Source organism: Echiichthys vipera (assembly GCF_963691815.1).
Source record: "Echiichthys vipera genome assembly, chromosome: 16".
In the NCBI taxonomy this organism is placed as follows: domain Eukaryota; kingdom Metazoa; phylum Chordata; class Actinopteri; order Perciformes; family Trachinidae; genus Echiichthys; species Echiichthys vipera.
In genome coordinates this window covers 17,214,669-17,227,505 of record NC_139841.1, presented here as the reverse complement: position 1 = coordinate 17,227,505, position 12,837 = coordinate 17,214,669, and the positions used below count along the sequence as shown (strand labels likewise).

The following is a 12,837-nucleotide window of genomic DNA, read 5'->3' as shown; positions in this document are numbered from 1 at the left end:
ATGTTTTCTCCCGTGACAGAGGCCGAGACGCGTCAGAAATTGCTGCGCAATGTGAAGAAAGAGGTGCGTTTTCATTTTAATTTCTTTCTCGCTCATCACAGTTTATGTTTACTGGCGCTGAAAGCTTAGACAATGTATGTGTGCGTGTACGTGCGTGTGTGTGTGTGTGTGTGTGGACATCGTTCATCTGGTTTGAGCCACGACTACGCCATACAGGCCTGTTTATCATACAATTGAGCATTTATTTGACATAGCCTAATAAAAGCGGATGCAATTAGTAAGATGGCATGTTTTTGACTGCTGTTAGACTGGCGTAAGATGATGGTGACGATGATAGTGATGAAGATGATGATGATGATGACGATAATGATACAGATGATGGTGGTGATGATGCTGAATAAAAACTGCATATTTATGAAGCGCCATGTAAACATTAATTTGCTTCTATTAATGTTTTTTCATAACATGGGATAATCTATCAATGTATCTATCTATCTATCTATCTATCTATCTATCTATCTATCTATCTATCTATCTATAAAGAAAGAATGGTTAAACTGGCATTTCTGTAACGCAGCATCTTATTATTCAAAACTTAAAGGTGTGACCTTGGCATCTGTTTCATTGGCATTTAGAGTGTGCTCTTGAAACAATCAAATGCAACCCAAGCTGAGTGATTAACTAGTGAGTTATGAGCCATTAGGATATTAATCTGACAGAAATGAAAGACAGAGCACCTCAGCCCTTTCCAAACTGCTCTGTGACTCCGTGACTCCCCAGGTAGATAGAACAGGATGTCTTATTTATTGCTGAGAAAGACCCAGTGCTTCCAGTCTTATCGTGTCCGTGCAACCCCAAACCCCCCCCAAACACCTGTGACTCATTGCCTCTTATACATGCATGACTCTGGCACTAGATCCTGCAGTAAGGTGGGGCTCTGCTGTGATATATAGATTTAAAATACAACAAATTAATTGGAGTTATAGCATTTAGATGTTCAGTTCAGGTTGAAAAAGCAGACTTTTTAGGTCGTAAGAACAGGGAAGCAAGCAATTTTGCATCTGCAAGTCTGTGATTCTGGACATGTTTTTATGCAATTAAATTCCAATATACACCTAAAAACATTAAATTCATTCAGTTTTACGGCTCCATGTTGCACTGCCTATCAACGTGACATTTAATAAAATGTCAGGGTTTACAAATAATGTAATTTGCTAAAAAAAAACCAAGGTAGATACAGTAAAAAATACCAAATTCTAAAATTTGATTTAATGATGATGATGACAGGAATGACAACTAGTTGTTTACAAAAGCTGATATTTTATAAAGTTATCTCAGGTGCAGCTTGGAGACAGATATAGAGAAAGCATTATTAATATTTGTGTATTAGCTGACAGGGATGATCTTGCTCTGAGACGCCACAGAGTTGCATTATGGGAAGTGTAGGCAGTGTTTTGGGTGTTCAACGCACAAGGGAATTATGTTCTCCAACTTCTGGAGTGAGCTTTATAGGATGCTCGTAAAATAGTTATCTGATAGTTCCTGCCTTATGCATCTCAGCTGCGACATTCCCAGAAGTCACAGGAGTCAAGAAAAATTTCCTCCAAAACATCTAAAACAAAAGCCAAAACACATGTGAGACTTGAGGGAAATCTTAGGGTTTTGGGCAATTTTCTTTCCATGCTCTAGTTAAAGTTATGACGCGGGAAAGCAGACAAAAGTTAGTGTTATAGTTTTAAAAGAATCCAATGTTGATCAAAGATAGTGTGGGAGAGTATGCTAGAGGTTACTGAGTCCGACTGATGGGTTCACACAATAAATTAATATTTTTTCTCTATTTGTTATCCACACGAATGTGTTGTTGAACTGCACGGCTCCTTCGTTTCTCATCATAACCCCATTTACTGTCCCTGTTGTGCTTCTTGTTTTGACTCCCTGTCACCTCATGTAACTGTGTCAGACAGATTAAGTCTTGTCTCACCGTGTACCTTTCTCTCTTAGGTGAAACAAATTATGGAGGAGGCTGTAACAAGGAAATTTGTGCACGCAGACAGCAGCCACATCATATCCTTCTGCGGTAAAAGTTTTTTTTGTGTGTGATTACATTGCACAATAAGCCATCTTGCTTGGGCATGGTGTTCCAAAATACAGGGTACATGCTCCAGGCCTTTTCCATTAGCTTCAGTCTTTCAGAATGGATATCGTGCACAAGATGGGGCTAAAAAGAGGGAAAGACTAAGTACATAAGAGAGACGGAGTCATTTTGTGGCATCATTTAGTTTTTTGCATCTTATAAAAATTGTCTTTTTTTTTGTTGTTAGTTACAGTTTAGCCTTTTGTATATAATTCGTGAGACTATAGCACAGGATATGCTGTGTGAAATAGGACAAGCCAGAGATGTTACAACCACACTAACATGTAGACTGCAGATGGGGGACATCCGTTTGTCAACAAGTTCAACCACACAGTGCAAAATGGTCCTTTACAGTCTAATCAAGCAAGTCCTAACAATTAATTTTCATATTATTATATAGCTATTAGTCATGCCTTTTTAGATTTAATAAGGTGGATGGGTGGATGGATGAATGGATGGATATATATTAAAGTATCCTAACACCCTTCAAAGGTGTTGATACTAACCAGGAGTGAGGTGTGTGTGATTCACATCCCTCATATCCTAGCAACAGTAGACAGTGTTGGGCAGATTTCAGTCTATTTCTACCGTGCAACCTGAGCTTGCTTTTCCCCTGATTTTTTTAATAAATAAAATATTATGGCTTGAGGCTTTTCACAGAGGCTTTCACAGACAGGACAGGAATATTGCGCTCTTTAGGGCATATAAAAAGACACCACCATAAGAGACCCCCCCAGAAATGAAATATTGACTAATACTCTCTGTGTGTTTGTGTGTGTGTAGCCGTAGTGGAGGCCTGCATGCTTCATGGACTGAAGCGTCGTATTGCAGGTCTGCTGTGTAGCAACAAGGTTGCAGCACTCTTCATGAAGGCGGCAAAAAGCTTTTCGCCTGCTGAGGAACTCTGCCACAAGGTCCACGAGCTGGAACAACTCATCGAAAACAGGTAAGATGTTGACTTCCACCTGCAAGAGGCCAGTGACATAGAATCGTTATATGCTCTCTTTTTTTTCTAGCCTAGAATATCTTTCCTCTTTGTGTTCTACTTTTATGTCCTATAATGCATCTCAATACCACGTCTTGTCCAATATGTCTATTCAATTCTGGACTTCTCATCCGTCAGGTTTATTTTATTTTATTTTATTTTTTCAGCAAGCAGAATAATTCTTCAATAAGTAATGACCGCAGTCGGCAATCCAAGCTGGGCAACCTCCCTCCTCAGGGTCTGAAGCACCTGTGGATCCGGACTGCACTGATGGAGAAGCTCCTGGACAAGATTGTCCTGTACTTGGTGGAGAACAGCAGGTATTGTTATACATTATTCAATTAAATTATAATCTACTGGCTATAAAGTATTTATCTGTAAGAACCAATAGGTATACCAATCTCAGAAACAACTGTTGGTGTTCAACCTTATTGAATTTTATGCAAAATATTATATTCTTCCAGCTTTTCTCCTTTTGCACAAACTGTATGTCCACATCCCATATTTTGTGGCTGCAGCATAGACTGTATGAAAAAATGGACGTAGCCTCTACGTCGAGGTCTGTTCTCTCAACTTGATCCAATCGTACTTGCCTATGGAAGATGCCATCATGTCAGACTTTGACTTTTTTTGTACCAGGCCTTTAACAGGTTTAATTATGCTGTGAAAACGACCTGTTTAACATGGGGGTCAATAAGAAATTGCTCTATTATGAAACCTACCCCTGGTGGACACTCAGCGAACTGCAATTTTTGACACTCTCGCATTGGATCATCCAGGAAGTCGCTGTGGTTGGGGCCTAAGTTGCAGCTATTATATCCAAACAGGAAACCGGGATTTGAAATCTTGAAATGTTCTAAATATTGTTTCCCATAGTGCCTTCTATGAGAAAGGAGCCATGCTGTTGGATCCTGTGGATGGACCAATTCTTGCATCTCTGTTGGGTAAACCACATTAACCTTCACATGGAGCACACTAAAACAGCCAAACCCTTTATTTTTCCTTAATGTAATAACTTTCAGTTTATATTATTCAGAATTTGACTAACTTTGTTTTACAGTTGGCCCTTGTGCTTTGGAGTACACCAAAGTCAAGACTGCAGACCATTTCTGGACGGACCCATCTGCTGACGAGCTCGTGCAGCGGCATCGCATCCACAGCGGCCACTGTCGGCAGGATTCACCCTCCAGACGGCCTGCCCTGGTTAGATAGTGAAGTACTTCACTGATAAATTAAATATTAAGTTATAAACTACTGTGTGTAATACACTTCTGATGTCTTCTTAACCTGTATCAGATCCAGAAGAGACAGTCCAGTGGTAGCATGGATGATCGCCCTCTCATGTGGGTGAGGGACTATGTCGAATCACTCCACCAAAACTCCAGAGCCACACTTCTGTTTGGAAAGAACAATGTCCTGGTGCAACCGGTGCGTGTTTTTCTATTTCAGTATATCTTTTAATACAATAATAATACAAGACTTTAAGATCCTTTCCACCTGTTTACTGATTTATACCCAACTTATCAAAATAGGATTGCAGATGTCATGCTGTGATTTTATATGTTTTTACTGTTGTCTGCAGAGAGATGACATGGAGGCCATCCCAGGCTATCTTTCCCTACATCAAACTGCAGACCTTATGACACTGAAATGGACGCCCAATCAGCTGATGAATGGCAATGTGGGGGAGCTAGATTCTGAGAAAAGGTTGGGCTGATAAAACCCAATCTAATAAAAAACAAACTCGCTTTTACACAGTTTACTCAAGGGCTTCTAATTTCTCTCATCTTTCAGTGTTTATTGGGATTATGCTATGACAATTCGTTTGGATGAGATTGTGTATCTCCACTGTCATCAGCAAGGTACTATCAGCAAGCAACCCCCCATCTTGTTTTAAACAGCCAAAGTAGGACTTTTAAGAGTTATTCATGTCGTTACTTATTGTGGTAATTTCTTCAGTGAACAGTGGTGGGACGGTGGTTTTGGTGAGCCAGGATGGGATCCAGAGACCTCCTCTCCATTTCCCCAAAGGGGGCCACCTCCTCCAGTTTCTCACCTGCCTGGAGACCGGCCTGCTACCTCACGGACAGCTGGACCCGCCGCTCTGGAATCAGAGAGGAAAGGTCGGCATTAACAGAGCATAATAATAAAATATCTCAGATTTCAGTCATTTACGCAATAGTGCTACATTTCCCTACTTTACTATGATCTGTTGTTACAATCTGTTGCTTTTCCATTCACAGGGAAAGGTTTTCCCCAAGCTGCGAAGGAGGAGTCCACACGGCTCCTGTGATTCTGTGTCCGATAAGGAAGATGATGAAGCAACCGATTATGTGTTTCGGATTCTCTTTCCTGGCAATCAGATGGAGTTCAGTAAGTGTCTTTCATCTTCGTGCTCTACCCCTCTAAACTGATCTAATAAAACATCATCAGAGATAACATCTACAATTGCATTACTCTCTTAATACTGATTTCCAGATTAGGCAATATAGATAAATCTGTTTTCCTTATGCATATACTCGGTGTAATTCTTTTAAATTAATTTATTTTTATTGCCACATATTTTCCTGCCTATTTAGTGTCTTTGTGTCCATTTCACATTCTAGTCCCGTCCTCAACTTTGCATGGACATACAGTAATTTGTCCGCCACATCTCCATCTCCATCCTCTCACTTGGTTTGTTTTTTTTCTTCCATTTTTTAAAAACGTTTTCTTATCATTTTCATACATGCACTTTTACGTCAAAATATTCCATCTGGTTTTACTAGTTTATGATGATAGTTGCAATGGTAATGATAAGGGCTATTATGCTTAGCAGTGGCCCTGGAGCTGATGGACCAGGGCGTAAACATGTGGCAACCTACGCCCAGAAAGTCCTCGTGCTCCTCCTGCTCACAGAATGGCTCCTCTGATGGCTCTCTGCCTAATGGCTGTAATCAGGAAAGGTAAGCATTTCACTGGGACAAATATAAATTCAGATCAATCGGGTGGACTAAGTTTGCCATTTTCCTTTTACCATCAGGGCTCCCTTAAAGCTCCTTTGTGACACGATGAAGTACCAGATAATTTCCCGTGCTTTCTATGGATGTGAGTATAAACAACGGTTAACTTTGATTAATTTGGGAATCATTTCATTTCCGGTGACTCTTATCCATATGAAAATGTTTTTCCTTTCCTCTCCAGGGCTTGCATACTGCCGTCATCTGTCCACAGTTCGTACCCACCTTTCTGCTCTGGTCAACACCACTATAGTTGACCATGATGTGCCCTGTAATGCCCGGGGAGGCCTCTCTGTGGAGGTCTGGGGCCGATTCCTCAAGGACAGCTCTGTAAGATTCCCACAGAAACAAATAGCCATAAGATATATGTTGGTTTTAATTGATTTCAGTATTAAATTGTTCTTTTAAGAAGTGTGTGATTTCAGTGTGCGATGATAAATACTTGACTTCTTTTTGTTCAGGCGTATGAGGAAGAGGAGATACACAGGCTTGTGTATTTTGGTGGTGTGGCTCCTTCACTGCGTAAAGAGGTCTGGCCCTTCCTGTTGGGACACTACCAGTTTACCATGACTGAGAAATGCCGGCTAGAGGTAATTGTATCTTCTGTCAGACTGTCTACTTCTAAGGTACACACATGGATGGATTACTGAGCATGCCAACCGGGCACAGGCCAAGGGGTCCATAAAGTGAGGCACAAAGAGATGCTAAATGACTGAAAATAGACACAAAACGACCACATAGAGACAAAAAATTATGACAAAGACACGCAGAACAAAACAATGACATAGAAATGTAAAATGGCAAAAAATAAATGCAAAACCCCCACCGAAAGATGCAAAATGACTAAGGCTGTGCCCAGGGGCTTATTGTCTCATAATTCGTCCATGAGTTCACATGTACACCACAGGGCATGTTTCAAGTTTTGTTTACACATGGTTTCTCTTTCAGATCGACGAGCGGATGCGGACCACATATGAGCAGACTATGAAGGAATGGCAGGGATGTGAGGCCATTGTCCGTCAGAGGGAGAGAGAGAAACATGCTGAGGCCATCGCCAGATGTTCGTCTGGAGCCAGTGTGGAAAGAGGTCCGGTGCAGCGGGACTCCACCATCAGTACAGATGCAAGTTTGACCTTTTGACAAAATGTTCTGTATTATATAACCATTATCACAACAGAGAAAATACACAAAAAACTGTTTATAGTATTATGAGGACATATCCAAAAAAGTTTGCTGACAGTTCTGCCTTTTGTCTCTTCTCCACTCCAGTCGTCTCTAAGTAGCAGTTCAGATCAACAGAATGCCCACTCACAAAGTGATTCCAGCAGCAATGCACAGGTAGTTACATGAGTATGAACATCACAGCAGCAATGCTCTCCAGTAAAAGACCTAACTGAATATATAGTTCATGATAATGCCCTCCATTTTCCAAAGCATATCACAACTTTTTAGATTAAATCAACTTGTCTGGAATAGGTAAAGAGTCTTAATACATGTTTTTTCACCTTTATCCTTTGTGCCAGTTATACTACTGACAAAAAAATGGGGCCGCTTTCAAGGGTATGCTGAACTCTGGCAATTTATATCTTCCTGGCAGAAAACATTTATGAGCTCTGTTGTCAGAAAGATGAAAGATAAAGATTCCACAGTTATGGTAGTGGCTCTGTGGGGTTGCAATGAGTCTATACTGCCTAGTTTTGCCAGTATTCTGTCATCATCAAAATAATGGACAATTTTTTGACCTGATGAGTCAGAGGTTTACCAAAGTGACAGTGCCAAATTACATGTCAATCCATTTAATAGTTGTAGTTGTCAGGGGATCACCAAAGTCATTAGGATACATAATCTGGTATCTATGACTGTCTGCACAAAATTTTGTGCCAATTAATTTAGCTGTTGAGATATTTCTTGGGATGAGTAAAAACTTTGGAGGAAATGTCAGGGGATCACCAAAGTCACGAATGGCATCCTTTGTCTAGGGAACTTGAATGTCTGTGCTACATTTCACAGCAATTCATCCTATAGCTTTTGAGATATCTCTTTCTGGACCAAAGCGATGGACAGGCATGTGTCCATATGTAAAAAAGAAAAAAGGTGACCAAATGTTAGTTTGCTAATCTGAGGGATAGGAATCATTCTTGAAATGTATAGTATGCCTTGGAAATTTTGAAATGCGTCAAATATATCTGATTTGTCACTAATGGGCTAACACATGCAGAACCACTTGTGTAACCCCTCAACATTTGTGCAAGTCATGGAAGCGGGATGCAAAGTATAATGCATGTTCATCACTTTTCTTTGGTTACCAGGTATTTGGATCAGTTGAGACAGTGGATCAGATTGAGACCGAGCCCAGGGCTGAAGAAGGAGAAGTAGAACCCAGCAGTCCACTGAAGGACATCACAAGAGGCTCTGTAGACACCCCACAGCTTAGCTCCAGCAGCCCATCCTCCCCAAGTCTGTCAAATCAACATCCGGGTTCAGAAAATAGCCCTCTTGTAACAGAGTCAACTGTTGGATCTGCAGCCACTCAGCAGTCAGAGGAAGCATCAGAAGTCTTCCATGAGAAAACATCACAGCCAGGAGGGGAAGATGTAGTGGACCCAGTAGCCAAGGACGGGGATTCAGAGAAAAAGATGGAGACAGTTTCAGAAAGTGAGGTGGTTAAGGACTGTGAAATCAGTGAGTCACAAGAGACAGCCGAATCAGAAGAAAAACAAGAAGAAGAAGAAAAAGATGTAACAACAAATGAGAAATCTGAAGTTTTAAAAGCAGTAGACACAAATATGAATTTAAGAAGTGTTCCAGAAAGCACTAATGTCCTAAAGCTAGAAACGGAGATTCATAATGAATATTTCCAAGCACCTCCACTCGGACAGACCTTGACTTTTCAAGCACACAAGAGCAAAGATCTGAAAGTGGAGCCATTGTGTGCGTCTGCAGCAGAAAAAGATACTAAACCAGAGAGTGAAAAAGAGCTGCAGATTTCTGAAAAATTTGAATTGGCTTCTGAAAAAAAGGCCTGTCCCACAGAATCCGAAAGAAAGGATTCTGAAGCAGCGGTTTGTGACTTGGTTGAAATGAAAAAAGCTGCAGAAATTCCGTTTGACAAACCTGGTTCAAATTCACCCGTCAGACAAGTGCTGAACGCTCTCCAGTCAGCCTCAAGGGGCAGCCTTTCATTGTCGTCCCACTCTCGGCAGTCTCCAGACACGGCCGATTCAGATGACTCTCCCTCTGCCCTGGAAATGGAGGACATCCCTGCAGGGACATGTGTGACCTCTGAGGATATGAGGACCAGGCCTTTGGCAGGCCTCGCCGCACCCCCTGTGTCCCTCGCGCAACGACAGAAAATGGCATCAGAAGACCTTGTCCTCGATCACCATCTGGACACAGCCTGTAACACCAGTCCTGAGGGCACCGACCTGGGCCTTTCTGAAGAGGAGCCCGAGATGGAAAATGTGCTCACTGAAACAGAATCTGCAGAGGTGGGGGGAGACACAAAATACAACGAATCCTCAGAAGAACAAACCTATTCGGTAAGCATTGCACATGAAATACAGACATACTTTTTTCTTTTTAATCATAAGCCCACCCTAACATAATTCACTGTTATTTTTGTAGCAAGAAATACTGGACATGTACTTGATCAATTTACATCGCATTGACAAAGATGTCAGACGTTGTGACAGAGCATATTGGTACTTCACTCCTGACAACCTGGAGAAGCTGCGTAACATCATGTGCAGGTGGATATGTCGCCATGTTAAATATCTCTGACGTCGACCCAAAAACAGAAAATCTTTTTAAAAATCTGGTTGTCTTTGCAGTTATGTGTGGCAGCATCTGGAGATAGGTTACGTCCAGGGCATGTGTGATCTGCTGGCTCCCCTACTAGTTATTCTGGATGATGGTCAGTGACACTTTCCTGTAAACTCTATCATCATCGTCAAACCTTCATTTAAAACAGGGAGGGGCGTGATCAGTACACATAAGTCACTTCTTTTTTTTTAAATGTGTTTGTGCTTCCCAGAGGTCATGGCATTCAGCTGCTTCACTGAACTGATGAAGAGGATGAACCAGAATTTCCCTCACGGAGGTGCCATGGACTCTCACTTTGCCAACATGCGTTCTCTTATCCAGGTATGTACATATATGAACACTAACACATGTGTGCATGCATATACACAAAACCTATATGTACAGTAATTATGACATTTTGTTTTTATACTAATAGATCCTGGACTCTGAGCTGTTTGAACTGATGCAGCAGAATGGAGACTACACTCATTTCTACTTCTGTTATCGTTGGTTTCTTCTTGACTTCAAAAGAGGTGATCTAAAATACAGGCATCGTGATTTTTGCTTGAACTGTGCGTTAAAAAAGAACTGAGCATTTGACATAACTTTCATTTCTTTCTGTTTTGCACAGAAATGGTGTATGATGATGTGTACTCTGTGTGGGAAACAATCTGGGCAGCAAAGTACACCTCCTCTGAGCACTTTGTGCTCTTCATTGCTCTGGCACTTGTGGAGATGTATAGAGACATCATCCTAGAAAACAACATGGACTTCACAGACATAATCAAGTTCTTTAATGGTAAGAAATAAAAAACGCTACCATATATTGGGAACAGTGTTGCCAGAACTTATTCATAATTATACCAGACTAACATACAATTCTAATAATCAGATTAAGCAAAGTAAAACCAGTTGATATGTCAGCTATAATAATGCATTATACTTTCAAAATAAAACTCACTCAGTCAGAGAAAGTGAACTATTAAAGGTCCCTTACTATGTTAATTTGCAGGTTCATACTTGTATTTTCGGTGTCTACTAGTAAATGTTTAATGTGTTATTGTTTAAAAGACACAAACATTTCTCATAGTGTCTGTCTGAATATACTTGTATTCACCCTCTGTGTGAATCGCTCAGTTTTAGCGCCTGTCTCTTTAAGAATTCCATTTCCTCTCTAAATCTCTGCACCATCATTGCTACCAGGGAATGACTGTAACAGCACTGCAGCATCACTTCCTTCGATACTGTATATAGTATAGTTGTGACATCATAACAGTACAGAAGTACTGACTGAGTCAGAAGTCCTTTCCTTTCTGAATACAGGCTGTGTGCATTTGGATTGAGTGTTTTGATAGTTTCACAGTAATTATATAGCACCTCAGCTTTTATTATAAAAAATATACACGAAAATCTCACTTTTAAATGTCAGAAATATTCCTAAGCAATTTACTCTCTTGTAAGTTACGATCATTTTTCAAATTCTCCTCCCAGAAATGGCAGAGCGACACAATGTCCCACAGGTCCTGACGATGGCTCGAGACTTGGTCAACAAAGTGCAGACACTCATCGAGAACAAGTGATGCAGGATGCTGCTGCTCTGCTGCTTCTCCCATGTTTCTTTGTGCTAAATTGTTTCAAGATACTGACACAACCACATAATAGTCACATATTTAAGAGGAAAATAATAAAGGTTAATGAAATGCAGCAATTGGTAAGTAACGAAAACAACTAGTCATTATTTTAAGACAGTTGTATAACAACTTCTTCCCACTTGCTCCTCTCTATATTCTGGAGATGCAATTATTGCCAGTAAATTTATTTTTCAAAGTGTTATTGTTCACCCAGTGAATGTACCCTTGTTGAAAATGCTTCAGGATGTTATTTATTTTGCCTTAAATTGAGCAACTTTTCAGGGACACAGCAACCAAATTCTTCACTGTATTGTTTTTCTACAAGGTTGATTTTGTTCAGTTGTACCTGCCACACATTTTGTGATGCACTTGGATATATTTTCAATATTATTATTATTTGCTGAAACTGTAGCTACCATGAATTAAACATCCTGTGATGCACTTGAATATATTTTCAGTAATAATATCTAGCATTATTAGATGATTTGGTTTCGTAATGATAATGGTACATTAGAAGAGGTTGTGTCCCTGTAGCATTTGTGGTTTGCTTCTCAAAAGCCATTGTGAGGACCACTTGTTGGTCCTCCTCCTGCATTTGCCTCTGATACAAACAAGCTTGTGGGATATCCAGACCAAACATGGGAACTCTGTCTAGTCTGGCAGGTTGCATAATGTTTGCATCTACAGTATCACCCTTTCTTCTGGTACTAAGTTCTCCTACATTGTTCTCCTTCTATCTTTGACCTCCTCTATGCATTGATTAGCTTTTACGGTACATTCCCCTCACCTTAAATAACACAATGTTGCTCAGGCTGAAGAATTCAGCTGCTGTTTTCTCACGACGTAAAGGCAGTACAGTGCTAACAGATTTGACTTACCCGCAGAATTGCGACAGCTGCTGTGATGGTTAATTTCGAGCCGGTGGTAAACTCAAAGGGGTGTGCAGTTGAGGCAGCATGCTTTCTTTGCACTTTGCACTCTTTTTCACTCCCACCTTGACATCAGTTTCATGTTTTTTTTGCCTCTGTCTTGCCCTTCCAGTCTTAGTTGCCTTGTATTTAACACACTCTAGTTCAGTGTTTTTATATGCCCAACCTTTTGGCAACAGGTCTTATAATAATTGGTGATATTTCCTGAATTAACTGTGAATTTTCGTCATTATAACCTCAACATCCCGTGACATTTTAGAACAGGATTTAAGAAACTAGACTTTACCATCTTTGCATAATAGTCAGACGTAGTGTGTACCCAGTAAGTGCCCTCTTCTTAGCCTTGATAAACTTACCT

General features: G+C 40.5%; 1 protein-coding gene across 1 annotated transcript; it reads left to right on the top strand.

The window, feature by feature from the left end:
* On the top strand, nt 1–11,783 carry sgsm1b (small G protein signaling modulator 1b; the record flags this gene model as incomplete). Its single annotated transcript, XM_083929951.1, has 24 exons — nt 1–63; nt 2,002–2,077; nt 2,918–3,080; nt 3,287–3,439; nt 3,996–4,063; nt 4,180–4,322; nt 4,416–4,547; nt 4,702–4,826; nt 4,914–4,981; nt 5,079–5,242; nt 5,363–5,492; nt 5,938–6,064; nt 6,142–6,206; nt 6,303–6,448; nt 6,580–6,708; nt 7,067–7,240; nt 7,388–7,456; nt 8,428–9,657; nt 9,743–9,867; nt 9,949–10,031; nt 10,152–10,261; nt 10,356–10,452; nt 10,551–10,718; nt 11,411–11,783. The coding sequence occupies 24 exons, from the start codon at nt 1–3 to the stop codon at nt 11,497–11,499; spliced, it is 3,897 nt and encodes a 1,298-aa protein (XP_083786077.1). The 3' UTR covers nt 11,500–11,783.
* Between the last annotated feature and the right edge of the window lie 1,054 nt (nt 11,784–12,837).